The sequence below is a fragment of the Miniopterus natalensis genome, chromosome 1, assembly GCF_054644295.1.
Source record: "Miniopterus natalensis isolate mMinNat1 chromosome 1, mMinNat1.hap1, whole genome shotgun sequence".
NCBI lineage: Eukaryota > Metazoa > Chordata > Mammalia > Chiroptera > Miniopteridae > Miniopterus > Miniopterus natalensis.
The window spans coordinates 42,180,625-42,198,090 of NC_142081.1; the positions used below are offsets into that span (position 1 = coordinate 42,180,625).

The 17,466-nt window shown below is 42.8% G+C and overlaps 1 protein-coding gene and 1 pseudogene across 2 annotated transcripts; both read left to right on the forward strand.

The window, feature by feature from the left end:
• Window positions 1-489: 489 nt before the first annotated feature.
• Window positions 490-15,174, forward strand: CIAO2A (cytosolic iron-sulfur assembly component 2A). 2 transcript variants are annotated; one of them, XM_016208587.2, is made up of 5 exons: window positions 507-769; window positions 4,054-4,218; window positions 5,151-5,200; window positions 10,358-10,403; window positions 13,694-15,174. In XM_016208587.2, exons 1-5 carry the CDS (start codon window positions 646-648, stop codon window positions 13,789-13,791), a joined length of 483 nt encoding a protein of 160 aa, XP_016064073.1. In that variant the 5' UTR covers window positions 507-645; the 3' UTR covers window positions 13,792-15,174. The 2 variants fall into 2 exon arrangements, with proteins under 2 accessions (XP_016064074.1, XP_016064073.1); XM_016208588.2 differs by lacking the exon at window positions 5,151-5,200 and having other exon boundaries at window positions 490-769; window positions 13,694-13,780.
• On the forward strand, window positions 6,951-8,779 carry LOC107533768 (SWI/SNF-related matrix-associated actin-dependent regulator of chromatin subfamily D member 2-like; annotated as a pseudogene).
• Window positions 15,175-17,466: the final 2,292 nt, after the last annotated feature.

Sequence of the window (17,466 nt, forward strand, 5' to 3'; positions counted from 1 at the left end):
CTATGAGACGAGAAAACCAAAAAGCCCTCCTGTCCCCCCCGCGACGTCTAACCATCCTTCACTGGCCTCCCAGGACATCCCATTTCACAGCAAGGAAAACTCACTTCCGGCCTAAGGAAGTAAAATCTTTGGGTGGAAGCGGCTCCCTCCGAGAAATAACCGTAGGAGGCTCCATGCACACGTTCCTCCAGGACTAGAAATCAAAATCTCCTTTCCCCTACCTCTTCAGGATTCATCTTTAGTTTACAGAGGGCGCTGAGTGAGGCAATCGGTAGTGAGTAATAGACCGTTACAGCCCACTCCCCCACTTCCTTGGCGGAGACTACACGTCCCAGAATACAACTGTTTTCCGAAGAAAACGGCCCATCCGTACCAGCATGCAATGCGCCTCACGTGCTGCAAGGAATCCACCCCACCCCCCCGTCCTGCTGAAGCCGAGCAAAGCATGCTGGGGTTTGTGGTCCTTGCGCGCCCTTCCCTAGGTCCTCCGCGCTGCTCCGTCCGGACCCGCCCATTCTCTGCTCCTCTGGGCATTGAGGCTCGTCTTGGCCCTTCTGAAGACCAGGAAGTGGATAAATCGCGAGGCCAGCTGCTGAAAGACGGCGGCTCGAGTGGGGCAGTCGCCAGGGATGGCGGAGCGTGAGGATGGAGCGCGTGTCCGGGCTGCTCTCCTGGACGCTGAGCAGGGTCCTGTGGCTCTCGGGCCTCTTTGAGCGGGGAGCTGCCCGGCAGCCCCGGATCATGGAAGAGAAAGCGCTAGAGGTTTATGGTAATTAATTTTACCTAGGGCAGTATTTGGCGTTTTACTTGGAGGCTGGGGGTAACGAGGGCCTCGCTGGAGGGCTGGGCGTGGCGACTCGGGTTTTTGCCGGTCTCTTCTGGAGTTTGGGGAAGGGCTCCCTTCGGGGTTTTAAGTCACGCGGCAATATGGGCCCTTCTAGGACCCGGCTCTTCCTTAACCTGGGGCAAGCCAAGCGTGGAAGTCTCAGACGCTTCCTTTCCCTTGTCTGCCCCACGTCCTAGTGGCAGAGCTGGAGTCTCGGGTGCTTGGTTAGGAAGCAAAGCTGGCCTGGTTGCACTACTTGAGCCTCTTTCTTTCCTATCCCTGGGCACGCGCTCTTCCTGCCACCGTTTAGGCCACTGCTGTGTGACTGCCAAGTTGGGGACCGGCCCAAGGTCACAGCCACTTTCTTCTACTGCAGAGGAAATAGGCAGAGGGTCCCCGAGAGAAGAGGACGGGATAGAGTGTTTGTATCCGGCTCTCGAAATTACAGTTCCTTAACACAGCCAAGCCTGGAGTGCTAAAAAAAGCACACACACTTCTCTTTTTAAGCCCTGGGACCATCTTCATTGTATAGATGAGGAAACAGAGTTTCGAATGGTTACACAACTACCAGCAGGTAACACTGCCAGTAAGGAAAAACTATAAAGCCCATGTCTTCTGATTCCAAACTTAGTGCACTTTCCACCACTTCACAATTGCCTTATGACTTTCTTTGTATTGTTTTGAAAACTAAAAAGAGTGGATCTAAATAACCTTCTCTGACCGAAGGTAAGAGAGACAACCATAAGAATGCAAATATAATACAGGTAAGGATTATAGGCCAGGAGAAGGAAGCCAGGGTTGGAAAACATTGAGCCTATGCTTTGTGAACTCCCTCCACTCCTGTCCTTTTTGCTTGACCGTTTCTCTCTGTCATTCTCCTTTTGCATCTTTTTCTACAACCTCAGAGTAAGAAGGAAATCTGTCCTCTCCAAGGCCAACCCAGGTTCCCACATCCTTGGTCTCACTCCCTTCTGCTTATTTTACCACCTCCCCACCTTAAATTTTCAGTCTCTCTTCCTCTTATTTGACCCTTCCCTTTGGGCTGTAAAACATACTCAAGTTTCCCTTATCCTTGTCATTGTTCTGGCTTTTTCTAAACCCACTGTCTTCTCTCTGCCTTTCCCATCCCTGCCAAAGCTACATTTTCAGTTCCCACTCACTTCTTCTGCAGGCTGGCTTCTGCCTTCACCTCTCTACTGAAACTGCTTTCTTACAGGTGAGTTCCTGGGTGACCAAAGACCTGTTTTAGCTCTCATCAACCTAAATTTTTTTGCAGCATTTGGTATTGTTAGCCACCCCTGTCTCCCTTCTCTGCTTCTTGTTTTTCTCCCTCCTTCTGATGCCCAAATTAGATGCTTTCCACAGATCTATCCTTGGGTCTCTTATATTAGTGATTCTCAAACTGGGTTACACATAATAACCTGAGGAATTTATTTATTTATTTTTTATCCTTACCCAAGGCTATTTTTTCCATTGCTTTTCAGAGAGTGGAAGGGGGTGAGAGAGAGAGAAACATCGATGTGAGAGAGACATATCGATTGGTTGCCTCCCGCACGGGCCCCAACCAGGACTGGGGATCGAGCCTGTAACCGAGGTACGTGCCCTTGGCTGGAATCGAACCCCAGACCCTTCATTCTGTGGGCAGACACTAACCACTGAGCCAGACCAACCAAGGCTGCGGAATTTTTGTTTGTTTGTTTGTTTTTTAAAGGACTTTCTTAAAAGTTTCAACACCTAGGCCATACTACAGATCAGTTAAATTGGAATATCTGGGAGTATTCAAGGCTTGGACGTTAGTTTTTGATTTTTAAAAGGATTCCTGGTGAGTCCATTGTTCAGCCTAGGCTGAAAACTACCGTCCCACTCCTTCCTTGTGAATCTCTTAGGTTCAACAACCACTCCAGCCTCAGTGCTTTCTTACACCTTATGTCAAGCACGGCTCAGTGTTTGCTGGAATGTACCACTGGTTTGCTCCTTAAACAAAAGATGTATGAAATTAAAACCATTTGCCCTAGCCCCTGCTCAAATTCCTGCATTCTCTGTTGTTTTATTCTATCCATGTTCTCCCAGGCACTTACATTTAAAATTTGAGTCGTTGCCCTGGCTGGGTGTCTCGGTTAGAGCATCACCCTGTACACCAGAAAGGTTGTGGGTTTGATTTCCAGTCAGGGCACCTAGGTTTCAGGTTCAGTCCTCAGTCGGGGGGCATACGGGAGGTACCCAATCGATGTTTCTCTCACATCTCTCTTTTCCCCTCTCTCCCTCCCTCACTAAAATCAATAAACAGAGTTTCCTTTTCTCCCTTCTCGTCTACATTTAAACAGTTGTCAAATTCTGTTGATCCTGTCTCAGAAATTACTTCTTCCTCTGTCTCCTCCTCTCTGTTACATTGTTAGGTGCCTATTTTAGGTCCAGCTTTTTCAGCTGGTATCCCTGGCTCTGCTCTTTAGTTTGGTGTCTATCAGCTGGTAGATGAGCTACCAGCTGACAGTGTAATGCTGTCCATGTCACTGCCTTGTTCAAAATCCCAAATGATCCTTGGTGGTTTGACCCAAACTCTTACATCCTCTTCGTTTATGCTGGGTTCCAGGCAAACTAAATTTCTGGTTCTTTACTTTCCTTCACCTTAAATGTTGGATATTGAAATGTTACCCATTTTTATTTTTAATTTTGTCAAATACAAGCAAAAGTTTTAGACATTCACAGAGGTAGAAGAAGTGAGCTGTGGAAGAAGTGAACCAGCTGAGCTATGCGGGCTCAGGGAACAAGTTACAGAGGCAAAAGAAGGGCCTTTAGAGCTTAGGAGAAAGAGAGAGGCAAGGAGGCGAAAGGGTGTGGGGAAAGGCCCAGGCATGCTCCGTAGAGAGCTGCTGAAATGTTACCCATTTTTAAAGGCCTAATTCACATTCCACTTCCTTAAGTCCCAATATTACATGCTCCTAAACTAAAAGTTATTTCTTCCTCTTGAGTGTCTATGACACTTTCCCCATTCTTATATTGTCACTTCAGTGTTGAATCTAAGACACTGGATATGATCTAATAATCCAGGAAAACAGTTTTCTCAAAAGGAAACTGGTAGTGGAAATTTCTGTCAGAAATCTGGAGAATTGCTCTAGTATTTGCTTAAATACAAAGAAGAATGTGCTTTTTGATTAAGACTGGCAAAATCATTCATACTTAGAATATTCATATTTTTACGTTATGCCTTGTTTGTGATGTTTCTTTAGATTTGATTCGGACTATCCGGGACCCAGAGAAGCCCAATACTTTGGAAGAACTGGAAGTGGTAACGGAAAGTTGTGTGGAGGTTCAGGAGATAAATGAAGAGGACTATTTGGTTATTATCAGATTCACACCAACAGTACCTCATTGCTCTTTGGCGACTCTTATTGGTAAGGTTTTATTTATATATGTGTGTGTGTGTGTATATATATATATATATACACACACACACATATATGTATATTTTTAATTCTAAATTATTCTAACTGATATTGACCCAAAGTAACAATTAGCATGATGTGTCACAACTTTATGGCTTACAGAGTATCGAACCTGCAACCTAGGTATGTGCCCTGACCGAGAATTGAACCCACAACCTTTTTGGTGCACAGGTCATTGCTCCAACCAACTGAGCTGCCCGACCAGGGCTTCATTCCTTATTTTGAGGTGGGGGAGAAATGGAACATTGGCACTGAGGGTCTGTTCCAAGCCCAGTTTTAATTTCTCTTATAAGTTTCAATTGGAAAAAAATTATAGAACTGTATCTTGGCATTGGGGTGATAAACTGAACTTCAGAGGAACTTGTTTTAGGTAAACAACTTTGTACCTTGCAGGCATAGAAGATTCCAATTTTGAGAGGTTTCTTTTGTTCCTTTATAAGTGGCTCTTACTAGATTATAAATTTTTATGTGGCCTGGCCTGTTGTGGGCATTCAGTAAAGTTTAATGAGTGAATTGACTTTTTGCTTGAAGGCAAATTGATAGAGTTGAAAGGACCTGGGCTTTGCAGTGATCTTAGGTTCCAATCCCAGCTCTGCCACTTTACTAGCTCAGTGGCCTTGGGCAAGTTACATTATGACCTTGGTTTCATAATTTGTAGAATGGGGTTGATAATACCTAGCTCACTGGATTATCATAAGGAATGTGTAAGGCTATATCTGTATTAAAGTTGCTAGCATGGTGTGAGACTCAAAGGAGACCTGCAGTGGATTGAGCCAAAGCTGTTTTTAACAACTGTATTATATGGAGATGCTAAGACACAGATGTATGCTTTTTCAGGAACCAGTGAGATGGGATAACTGGGGCTTTTTTTTCCTCCCCAGGGCTGTGCTTAAGAGTAAAACTTCAGCGGTGTTTACCATTTAAACATAAGGTAAGGAAGATGTTTTTTGTTGTTTTATAACAGTTTTATTGAGATTTATTTCAAATTATTATATAATTCACCTATGTAAAGTGTACAGTTTAATAGTTTTTAGTATTTTCACTGAATTGTCCAAAATCACTACTATTAATTTTGGAACATTTTCATCATCCCAGTAAGAAACCCTGTGCTGATACCAGTCACTCCACTCCCCATTTCTCCTAAACCCTCCCCTATCCTTAGGCAACCACTAATCTACTTTTGCCTCTAGATTTGCCTGTTCTGGGTGTTTCATTTAAATGGAATCATATAATTTGTGGTCTTTTAAGACTAGCTTCTTTTTCATAAAATAATATTTTCACGGCCCTGTCCAGGTAGCTCAGTTGGGTAGAGCATCATCCCCATACACTAGGGTTGGGGGGTTCAATCCCCAGTCAGGGCACATACAAGAATCAACCAATGAATGCATGAATAAGTGGAACAACAAATTGATGTTTCTCTCTCTCAAATCAGTAAAAAAAATTTTAGATATTAATATTTTCAGAATTCATCCATGTTGTAATATGTATCAGTATACTATTCCATTGTGTGGATATACCACATTTTATTTATTTGTGTATCAGTTGATAGACATTAGGTAGTTTCTACTTTTTGCCTATTATGAATAATGCTGCTATGAACATTTGTGTACAAGTTTTTGTGTGGCATATGTTTCCATTTGTTTTCCATCTAAGGAGTAAAATTGGTGGATCATACAGCAACTCTATATTTAACTTTTTGAGGAACTGCCAGACTCTTTTCCGCAGCTGCTCCACCATTTCATGTTTCTACCAGCAGTGTAGGAGAGTTCTGATTTCTCCACAGTGTCTCCAGCACTTGTCTTTTTCATTTTAGCTATCCTACTGGGTTGAAGTGATAGCTCATTGAGGTTTTGATTTGCATTTCCCTGATGGCTAATAATGTTGAGTATTTTTTCATGTGCAACAAATTTATTTATTTTAATTTTTATTTATTGATTTGAGAAAGAGAAACATCGATTTGTTTTTCCACTTATTTTATGCATTCATGAGTTATTTCCTATATGTGCCCTGACCAGAGATCGAACCTGCCACCTTAGCATATTGGGGTGACGCTCTAACCAACTGAACTACTGGGCCAGGGCTCATGTGCAAAAAATTTAAAGCCAAGCAAGAAATGCTTGAAAAGGGCCGCAAAAAACCTCTCAAGTTTAGAATCTTTTATGCCTGCAGTGTACCAAACCAACTGTTTGGCTCCCTGAGGTATAGTTCATATAGAAATAGCAGGTAAATGCTGACTCTTCTTTATCATTTTTCAGAATAATGAGTCATGCATAATTTTAAACCAAAGTAAACGAATATGGAGTGATTTTATATCTGTTACTTTACTGTCTAGAATAAGAGTTAGTATTGTTTGTGCAACTAGGAGAATTTATATGGTGTTTAGTCTTTTTAAAAAACTGGATTAGGGAGCATTGCCTCTGCCAACCAGACCCAGCATGCTGCCCAGACCAGCGCTCAGGGGGCCTGGGCCAGCTGGAGGTGTGGGGGGCCTGTGGGGCTGCCGCCTTCCACCCCATGGTCCCCACGGGCTCCATTGTGCAGTACCAATGGCCTGGCGTGCCACCAGGGTGCTCGATACCCATGGCTGGCTTGCAGATAGGACCCCCTGTGGGCTCCCCATTTGGTACAGCTACTCCACTTTGACCTGGCATGCCACCCACCATGATGGACCCATTCCAAAAATGCCTGCTTGTGCCCCAGGCCCAGGCCCCAGTGCCCATCAGCACCGGGGGTTAAAGAGGAGGAAGATGGCAGATAAGTTTCTACCTCAGCAAATTTGGAAGCTTGTCCCAGAGTCTCAGGTGTACATGGATCTCTTCTTAGCTTTTGAGTGGAAGCTGGATAGGACCATTGCTTGCAAGTGGATGGAGATCCAGGAGGCTGTCAAAAAGCCTCTGACACAAAAATGAAAGCTGCGGCCCGGCCAGGTGTGGTTCAGGGGTTGAGTATCAACCTAGGATCCAGGAGTTCTCGGTTCGATTCCCGGTCAGGGCACGTGCCCGGGTTGTGGGCTCAATCCCCAGTCTGGGGTGTGCAGGAGGCAGCCGATCAATGACTCTGTCTCATCATTGATGTTTCTTTCTCTTTCTCTCCCTTCCTCTCTCTGAAATCAATAAAGATTTTAATTAAAAAAAACAAAAAAGAAAGCTGCAGGTCTATATTTCCAATATGTTCAGTCTCAGCTAGGCAGACGGAGACAGTGCAGGGACCCCTGGGGGAAACCCATGAAGGGGACAAGGTGGCTTCCTAGGAACTCTGAGTGGAGGGAAAACTGCTGGCTGATCCTAGCAAACAGAAGAGGAAGTTCTCTTCATTCTTTAAGAGCCTTGTCATGGAACTAGACAAGGAACTGACAATCACCTGGTGGGCATTGGATGCCCACCACCCAGGAGACAGATGGCTTCCAGGTGAAATGGCCTGGAGACCTCAATGTCAAGTGCACCCTCCTACTCATGCTGGATCATCCGCCTCCCCAGTACAAGTTGGACCCCTGCTGGCAAGGCTGCTTGGAGTGTAAACAGATGAGGGCTGCCATCGTGCAGGCCCTGTGGCTTTATATTAAACGCAACCAGCTATAGGACAGGCATGAGCGTGAGAACAACTGCCACTGTTACCTCTGCTAGATCTCAGTTGTGGTCAACTCCGTTTCTGAGATTCCCATGAAGCTGGCTGGATTGCTGTAGCATCCAGATCCCATGGTCATCAACCATGTCATTAGCATGGACCCTAATGACCAGAAGACAGCTTGTTATGTATGACATTGATGTGGAGGTGGCCAACCTACTCAGGGCCCGGATGAGAATTTTCTGGTCTCTGTCACTAGTCATTAGAGGATTGCCTCTCTTGATATCAAGATCCTTGAGACCATTGAATCCATCAACCAGCTGAAGACCCACAGGGATTTCATGCTCAGCTTTAGCACTAACCCCCAGGATTTCATCCAGGGATGGCTCCATTCCCAGCACCGAGACTTCAAGATCATCATTGATGTGACTGGGAATCCTGAGGAAGAAAGATGAGCTGCTTTCTACCACCAGCCCTCGGCCCAGGAAGCAGTGGGGAGGCATATCCGCTAAGATGCAGCAGCGAAGGCAGGAACAGGTGCTGGGAATTCACCTGACCTAACTGTTCAGAGATCTCTTCCTTCTCAGCCTGGAAGGGACCATCATCTGAGGCTGCAGACACGTAGGATAAAGAGGGGAGTGAGGGGTGGGTATCTCCTATCACCCTCTGCTTCCCAGCTTTAGTTTCATAAATGTAGTGATAGAATTCCTTGTTGCTTGGTCCCAAAGCCTTATTAATGTGTTGGCTTTCATTGGGTTCACAGCGGATGCCTCTGCCCCCTGCTGGCAGGCCCTAGTAGGACTACTGGAGGCCTTGCTTTGACTTTGTAGCAGAGATGTTTCAAAACCAAAGGCTGCTGGCTTTGCTTGTTTACAGACTCCCCCTTGGGGCAAGTGCCCTAGCTGGCTCTGGGGAGCTGGGCAAGGAAGAGGAGCATAACTTACACTCTTCCTAGCCTTTCTAAATCAAAGTTCTTTGCCATTCCTACCAGTCCAGCCTTGCTGCTGGTTTTTTCTTTGCCTTTGGGGTATATACTCTATTTGGGGAGCAGGTTCTTCTATGCGGGAGCCACTTTTTTGTACAGGGGTTAAGTTGGGATTTTTCAGGGAGTCCTGTTTGGTGCCTCCTCCCTTATTTTCTTGCCTTAATCCGTGCAAGTGGCTCTGGCTGCCATCATCTGGGAACCAGAGGGCTGCCACCCCAGCTCTTGGGCCTGGGGCAGTAAAGCCTCCTAGAGGAAGGGGATGTGCAAGTTCTCTGGCATGGTCTGAGGTAGGGGTGTGTGTGCTTGGTGAAGGGCAGGGGTAGGTGGGTAGAACTCATTGCCATTTGGAGCTTGGTGAGGAGGGTGGGCCTAGGGCTTGGAAGGTGCCACTTTAGGCAGGTTTGGAAACTTCCAAATAAATCCTTGTTTATTGGGGGTTACCCCCCCCCCCAAAGAAAAGAGTGGATTAGATGATCTCTAAGGTCTCTTTTAGCCATGATATGCTATGATTTTTTTCAGTCACGAAAAGCATTTCTCTCAGTAGTAAATAAGTCTAAGAATTAGTTGATATGCTCTATTGTTCTCTGGAAAGTAAACATGTCTTTATCATATAGCATGATTTATTTACCACAGGATTTGCAGTAATTTTGTGAGTTTGACTCAAAACCTCTGGTTCTCTGAGAGAGTGAATGCAGCAGGACCTGGAAGGATAGCTTAACCTATATTGTACTTGAGAATAAATTAATCAAAATAAAAGTGGATGAGAAAAGGAGGGTACTGAAAACTATATACTGTGACCCGTTTTTGTAAAATAAGAAATAAAAAGGAATGTCTAACCTTGGGGTGTATGTGTGCTTGAAATTTGTGTTAGATTATGGGGGTATAGAGAAAAATGTGGAAGAAACTACAGTAGATTATTAATGTAGATTTCTTGGGGGTGGGGGGCAGGTAGCAAGTTTAGATGCCGATTTGGGAGGAAGAGTTAGAGTGTAGGAGAGGGACATTCATGAGTAAAACATGTATGAGATCTTATTTGTATAAAATTATATTAGTTTGTATTTTTTTAAAAATGGAATGCCCGCTACAGACCTTTCCCAGGTGACCAAAATTTAAAATCCTACTCATTTCAACCCTTGTTTTTAGAGAAGAATCTGAGGGATTTGTTCCTAAGTCCTCGATAGTAGAAACAGGACTTGGGCTTTCATTCCTAGGCTCTTGAGTACATTGTACATTCCTCTACACACATCATCTTAGAATGCTCTAAATGTTTTATTTATTTTTTTAATATACCTTTATTGATTTCAGGGAGAGGAAGGGAGAGGGAAGGAGAGAGATAGAAACATCAATGATGAGAGAGTCATTGATTGGCTGCCTCCTGCACGCCCCCCCACCAGGGATTGAGCCTACAACAGGGCATGTGCTCTGACCTGGAATCGAACCTCGATATCCTGTATTGATGCTCAACTGCTGAGCCACACTGACTGGGCTAAATGTTTTACTTTTAATATTTTTAATTTTTAATATTTTTTTTCTTCCTAGTTGGAAATCTACATTTCTGAAGGAACCCACTCAACAGAGGAAGACAGTAAGTGAATTTTAAATCATTATTAAAAACAACTTCAGATAGTACTTTGTCTTAGATACCAGATTATTCTGCCAGCTAAGTATCTATTGGGTCATTTGCAAAAAAGTGCAAAATCAGTTATTAACTCTTCCTTGAGGTCTGGAAACATTTCATGGATGTAATTTTTTCAGTAGGACTCTGGGTGAGTTAGAGTTAGGCCCTGTGGATGTTGACTGGTTTAGGTCAGTGGTTACACATTTGTAAAGAACATCCAGCTCTAGGAATCTTGACTTATAAAGAGAACTTGATTCTTTTCTTTGGTGGCAGGATAGAGAGTTGAATACTTGGAATTGAAGGTCTAGTGAGTAAAGCTTTAGGGAATTTTGGGGTAGGTGTTGTCTTTCTGGATTAATGTATTAAAATGGGAGTGGGGCCCTGGGCGGGTGGCTCAGTTGGTTAGAGCGTGCACCAAAATGTTGGGGGTTCAATTCCCAGTCAGGACACATATAGGAGGCAACTGATTAGTGTTTCTCTCTCACATCAATATTTCTCTCTCTCTCTCCCTTCCTCTCTCTAAAAATTCAATAAAAACATATCCTCAGGTGAGGATTAAAAAGTAATAATAATTACTAAAATAAAGTGGGAGTGGGGAATCTTTTTTGTATAGAACACCTCTGGCCTACAGAGAGAAGTCAATCAGTACCTACTTAAAAATAGCAGAGGTGGAGTTTGGGAAAAGCAAAAGACAAAATGTTCCACATAACCTATGTGCTATATTAAAAACAGAACAGAATTTTATCTAAAAACGATAGAGTACATATAGTGAGAAATACATTTAAAAATGTATGTTGTGCATTCATTAATAAGTAAGTTGAGAAGTTAGCTTTCATCAATAAGTAAATTGAGAAGTTAGAAAACAACAGAGGAGGGGCAAAGGGATAGTAAGAGCAACAATAAGACAGACAGGAAGACAGTGACTCAAAAGCACACACAGGAAGAGATGAACACAAAAATGAACACAGAAGAAAGGTGCAGAAAGGGAAGAAAGCCCACTGCTTTCAGAGGAACAGCCCATTCAGGAGACTTTTTAGGCACTGTCATGAAAACTGCTAAAACCATGTTCTCTTTTCACAGTTCCAGACAGGAAGATTTTTTTTACTCCTCATGTCTTAAATTTATTCAAATCCCATAAGCTGATGGCTTCTACCTCTTAATTTAAAAAATAAAAGAGTTTTGGTACCCTAAATCTACTCTTGTTATGTTTTTGAAGCTCCTCTTAATTATGGGATTTTATAATAGCATAGTATTAAGCTTTTTTTTAGGGGTTTTTCATTTACTAAGTATTTATTGAGTGCTTTTTATGTATAGGCAGTTTGACCCTTGAGATACATTCTTGCTCTTGGGGAGCCTACATTGTAGTAGGAAGAAACAGGAAGAATTGCAATTGTTTATATAAGAATATATATGTTTTCTACATGTGACATTTTAGCAGGATCCCAGAAAAGTTAGCCCACATTAAGAATATGGACATCTTGCCCTAACCAGTGTGGCTCAGTTTGTTGGTTGTTGTGCCATGCACCGAAAGGTTGCTGGTTTGATTCCCAGTCAGAGCACATGCCCGGGTTGCGGGCTCGATCCCTGGTAGGACGTGTGTAGAAGGGAGCCCATGGATGTTAGCTCTCACATCAGTGTTTTTCTCTTTTTCTTTTTCTCTTCTCCCTTCCTCTCTCTCTAAAATTATAATAATAATAATAATAAAATCTTAAAAAAAAAAAAGCACATGGACATCTCTGGGTGGCTCAGTAGATTAGAGGGAGCTTCATTCCTTGCACCAAATAGGTTGTGGGTTTGATCTTGGTTCATGCATCACATAGGAGGCAACCGATTGATGTTTCTCTCTCCCTCCCTCTCTCCCTCTTTTCCTCTGCCCTCAAAAATCAATAAATATATCCTCAGGTGAGGATTAAAAATAATAATAATAAAGAATATGGACATCTCTCTTTTGAACTCTTCCATCAGGATCATTTGTAGCAAATTATAGACAACCAATATGGAGCAACACCTTTATTATATGTTTAAACTAGTTTAAAAAAAAGACCCAACAGATTAATAGAAAGAGACATAAACAGAAAATTCACACAAGAAGAGCTAATAAATAAACATGAGAAAATGTTATCTCACTATGAAGAAATTGCAAATTACAATAATAATTGGAACTATTTTTTATCTCATTCTATGTGTGTGCATGTGTATGTATGTATGAATGTATATATATTTTTTAATCCTCACCTGAGGATCTGTTTTTATTGATTTTAGAGAGAGAGTGGAAGGGGAGAGAGAGAGAGAGAGAGAGAGATTGAGAGAGAGAGAGACATTGATTGGTTGCCTCCTGTATGCGCCCTGCCTGTGAATCAAACCCGCAGCCTTTTGGTATACAGGATGACACTCCAACCGAGCCACCTGGCCAATGCTGTCTTTTTTGTTTTGTTTTTCAAAATAATACTAGGTATTTCTGGCAAATTGATAGCTCATGTATTGCTGTTGAGAATATAAATTGGTAAAAAATATTGGGAAGTAATTTAGTTATATCATTCAAACCATAAAAATACTCATATTCTCGGATCTGATAATCCCATATTGAAGAATCTTTTCAAAAAGAAGGCTGTATGTTTAAAGATGCTTGTTGCAGCATAGTCTTTGTAATTTATTATTTATTTACTTATGTATTTATTTATTTTAATTGATTTTAGAGAGAGAGGAAAGGGGAGAGGGGAGAGAGAAACATCGATGTGAGAGAGAAACATTGATCAGTTGCCTCCTGCCAGGGATTGAACCTGCAACCTGGGTATGCGCCCTGACTGGGAATCAAACCTGCCACCTTTTGCTGTACAGGATGATGTTCCAGCCAACTGAACCACACTGGCCAGGGCTATTTTTAATTTTTTTAAATTATTTTTTCTTCATAATTAATTTAGAGTACTTAAATTTTTTGCTGTGTTAAATAACCCTGTAGTTTAAAAACATTGGCTTAAGGGGGAAAAAGAGCAATTTTCACAATTGTACTTACCCTGAGTGTGACATGGAGATATGCATGTGGACAAAGACTGGAAAGAAAGAAATGAAAATAGTTGTGGTAGAATAATAAGATTATAGGGGATATTTTTCTCTTTAAGTTTCCCTTCCATAACTTATGAATAATTAGCCAAAATCAACTTTAAGTTCTCAAGGAGTTAAATTCTCTGTTTTAACAGCCGAAGAAAAATACTGTCTATTGACACGGTTCTTCTAACTTTTATCTATGTGTTTTGCAGTCAACAAGCAGATAAATGACAAAGAACGAGTGGCAGCTGCAATGGAGAACCCCAACTTACGGGAAATCGTGGAACAGTGTGTCCTTGAACCTGACTAATAGTTGTTTTAAGAGCCACTGAACTTTAATTGTTTGATATATTTGTTTAAACTCTTTGTAAAATGTAAAAGACTCATGTTTAATACATAGGTGATTTATACCTCAGAGCATTTTTTAAAAGGATGATTTCCAGCAAGATTTAATTATAAGGTAGTACCTAGTTTGTTCAGTATATAACATTCTCAGGATTTGTAACACTTAAATGATCAGACAGATAAATATTTTCTAGTTATTATGTGTAAGATGAGTTGCTATTTTTCTGATATCCATTCTGATATAACTGCTTTTCATGTCAAATATTTACCGTGCCCAAATGTATTCAATTTAAATCATTACTCTGTAAAATAAATAAAACAGAGATGATTCTTGTAATGACACACCTTAGAATGTTTTTATTGAATTGTAAATTCAGTATAAATGTCCACTGTACAATATTTACAAAGCTTTATTTTCTGATTATGATGTAGAATCAGAGATCTGAAAATGTAAATGAACCCTTAAGATCAGGCCAAAGTCCTGCCTTCCTTCAAGGAGAGTCCTGGACTTATAGATGAGGAACAGATGTGGAGAGGGCCAGATGACATACATAATTTCGAAGATCAAGAATTCCCCAAAGCAGGGTGTTTTTTTTTTTCTTACCATCTCCAGAGGAATATGTTTACTGATTTGAGAGAGAGAAACCCATGTGAGAGAAACATTGATTGGTTGCCTCCCCTAAGTGCCCCATCTGGGGATTGAACCCGCAACCTAGGTATGTGCCCTGACTGGGAATCAAACCCATGATCTTTTGGGTGTACATGGCATGATGCTGTAACTAACTGAGCCACCCAGTCAGGGCCCCAAAGCAGTTTTGATTAAAACAATCTAAATTTGTGGTCTCTTGTTTACTTACCTTGTTCAGTTTGTTTTAGGGGATAATGGTCATTTTAAGTGTAACAGGGTGTGGCAGGCAGCCTCCAAAATGGTCCCCAGTAATCCTTTATTCCTGGTATTTGTTCCATATTGAATCAGAGCTGGTCAATGTGACTGAGGAATTAGAGGTGGCAGTATGTGACTCATGAGGTTAGACCATAAAAGGTGTTGCTGCTTTCACCTGGTGGTTCGCTCTGCGGGAATCCAGCTGCCATGTCATGAGAACGCTGGAGCAGCCCTGTGGAGAATTCCAGGGGGGAGGAATTGAGGCCTTCCACTAACAACCAGCACCAACTTGCAAACCATGTGAATGGACCATGTTGGAAGTGATCCTCCAAGCCCTGGTCAAGCTGATATCTTGACTGGAACCTCACAAGACTCTGAGCCAGAGCTGCCTAGCTAAGCCACTTCGGAATTCCTGACCTGGAGAAGCTGTGAGCAATAATAAATGTTTATTGTTTACACCACTAAGTTTGGGGGTAATTTGTTATGCAGCCGTAAGTAACTGACATGCAAGTTATTAGAATGGAACTCTTCTGCCTCAAATTTGAGGTTACTAAGGGGAAAACAGAAGAACTCGTTTCATGGCTTTTAAGCCCCTTTATCTACTTCAAGAATATTAAGTTTTGAGAGAACAGAGAGTATTTGGTAAGAAGACTGGTAAAGAGATTTCTTTGCATAAAGCTGTTGCTGTGAGTTCCAACCCCATTTTGGCAGAAGGGTAGGGGAGTGACACCTTTTACCATTATAAGCTGAGGAAGATTTCAAGGGGAGGGACAACTCAGAGAGTTTGGAAATGTGTTCTCTGCACTTGGGACACCCAGAAAACTGGTGCCTAACTCAGGACTGAGAAAGGAAGCAAAAGTGCGCTGAAGGCTGGTATATGACTCTTGCCTAGGAAATCTGCAGGCGAGAGAAAGGCAAAGCTACTTCGGGGGCAGAGCTCTTTCTCATGGCCAGGGATACATGAATTTTTCCCATGGACCATGCTGTGGGGTCACATTTGACATTGTCTATCAGCAGAGCCATGGAGACCTCAGCAGAAAGGGTCTTGCATGTACTGCCCGGTGCCCAGAACTGAGAAGACAGCAAGCAAAGGCTAGGGTGGAGATGCATCTGCCAGGGTCAAGGGGCGTAGCAGAGACCTTTGGTACGCTCATAAAAGTGCCAACCTAAGAGAAAGCGAGCTCTCATCACCAGGCAGGCCCCAAGAGCACAGAGCCAACCAGGTAAGCACTGCTTTCTCTAGTGTTTCTCCCCCAGCTTCCGAGGCAGTGGCAGAACAGCTAGCATGTGGGGGAGTTGAAGGGGAGGAAAGAAGAGCGCCAGAGGGCTCCATCCCTGCTCTGCTCTGGTTTCAGGCCTGAAGCAAGCGCAAATTAGCAAGTTAATGCCAAGTTTGTAGTTTTGACTATTAGATGTGACTAGATACTTTAATACAATGAGATTACGTGATTAAATGTGACAGGGGAACTGTTTGACAGAAATCCTATGTCTGCCTAAATCTTCACCCTTTGGCAGAAGATCATGTCTTCTGAAAGTTTCAAATGATAGTGGGGGACAAAAGTAAAACTTAATTCTTATGCCACATACTGCTTATAGAAGTCCTGTTAAGCCATCTTGGCTTCTGTTAAGGCTCTGCACTGTGGGAATGTCTCGGCACAGCTTTATCCCCGTGTTCTCCCTCTCTTTTGAGATTATTAAAAATGCTGCTGTCAGAGAAACCACAGACATTATGTCAAAGGAGCACTAGGTTTGTGGAAATGTCAGTATCAATTCCTGATCTTTGCTATAAACGTCCTCATTAGCTTGTCTCCTCCAGATCTTTAAAAATCTGTCACCCGCCATACATAAATCCAGAAATAATGAGGTATTGCTGATTTTTAGTCATCAATGTAATCACTTCTTTCTAAATTACAAACCCACCAGAAAAGGTTCTTAGCACCAACACTAAGTTTCTTGCTTCATGGTAGTCTGTGGGCCAGGGCCAGGGCAAGAGCCAGTATACCTGGTGTGCACACTGTCCCATATTTTCCCACCCAGTGCACACATTTGCTTACACACATGCTTTTTTTTTTTTTTAAATTATTGTTGAAAGTATTACAAATGTCCCCACACATGCCTTTTGACCAGCTGCCTTCTAAGATATGATGGCATCATCTGAGGGGGGTTCAGGCTGGCTCATAGCCCAGGGTCAAATTCACACTAATCCCCAAGTTCTGAGCATTTCTCATCACTGGAGCCACGATGGCCTGGGAAACCCAGGAAGCTATATATAGGGCTTGATGAGCACAGCTCCCTTTACATCCCCTTCTCATGAGACCCTGATACATGAAACTCATGGCCAGTTTCAGGTAGCTGGAGTTTATTGAAGTCAGAGATCCCTAGTGTATGCTCTCCCCAACTCATGCACTTACTCACTGGTACTCTCATCAACAGATATTCAGTGAGCACTTTTCAGGTGCCGGGCACTATCCTAGGCGCTGGGATACAAAGGTGGATCAGCCACTGTCTGGGGTGCATACTTACTGACTTCTGCTTTTAGTTCCCCTCTGCTGCAGGCAGTGCATGATGCAGACTCAGTCTCATCTAGTGCCTGAGTTTGTTCTGGCCAGTTAGACGTGGAGGCTACACAGCCAGGACCAAAGGCAAAACCATACTTTAGGGACTGTCTGGTAAGGGACTGTCTAATGTGCAATCAGAAATAGGTCACTGCTGCAGGTGGCCCCATCCTGCTGGCCTGCTGCTCTTGGAAGTCAAATA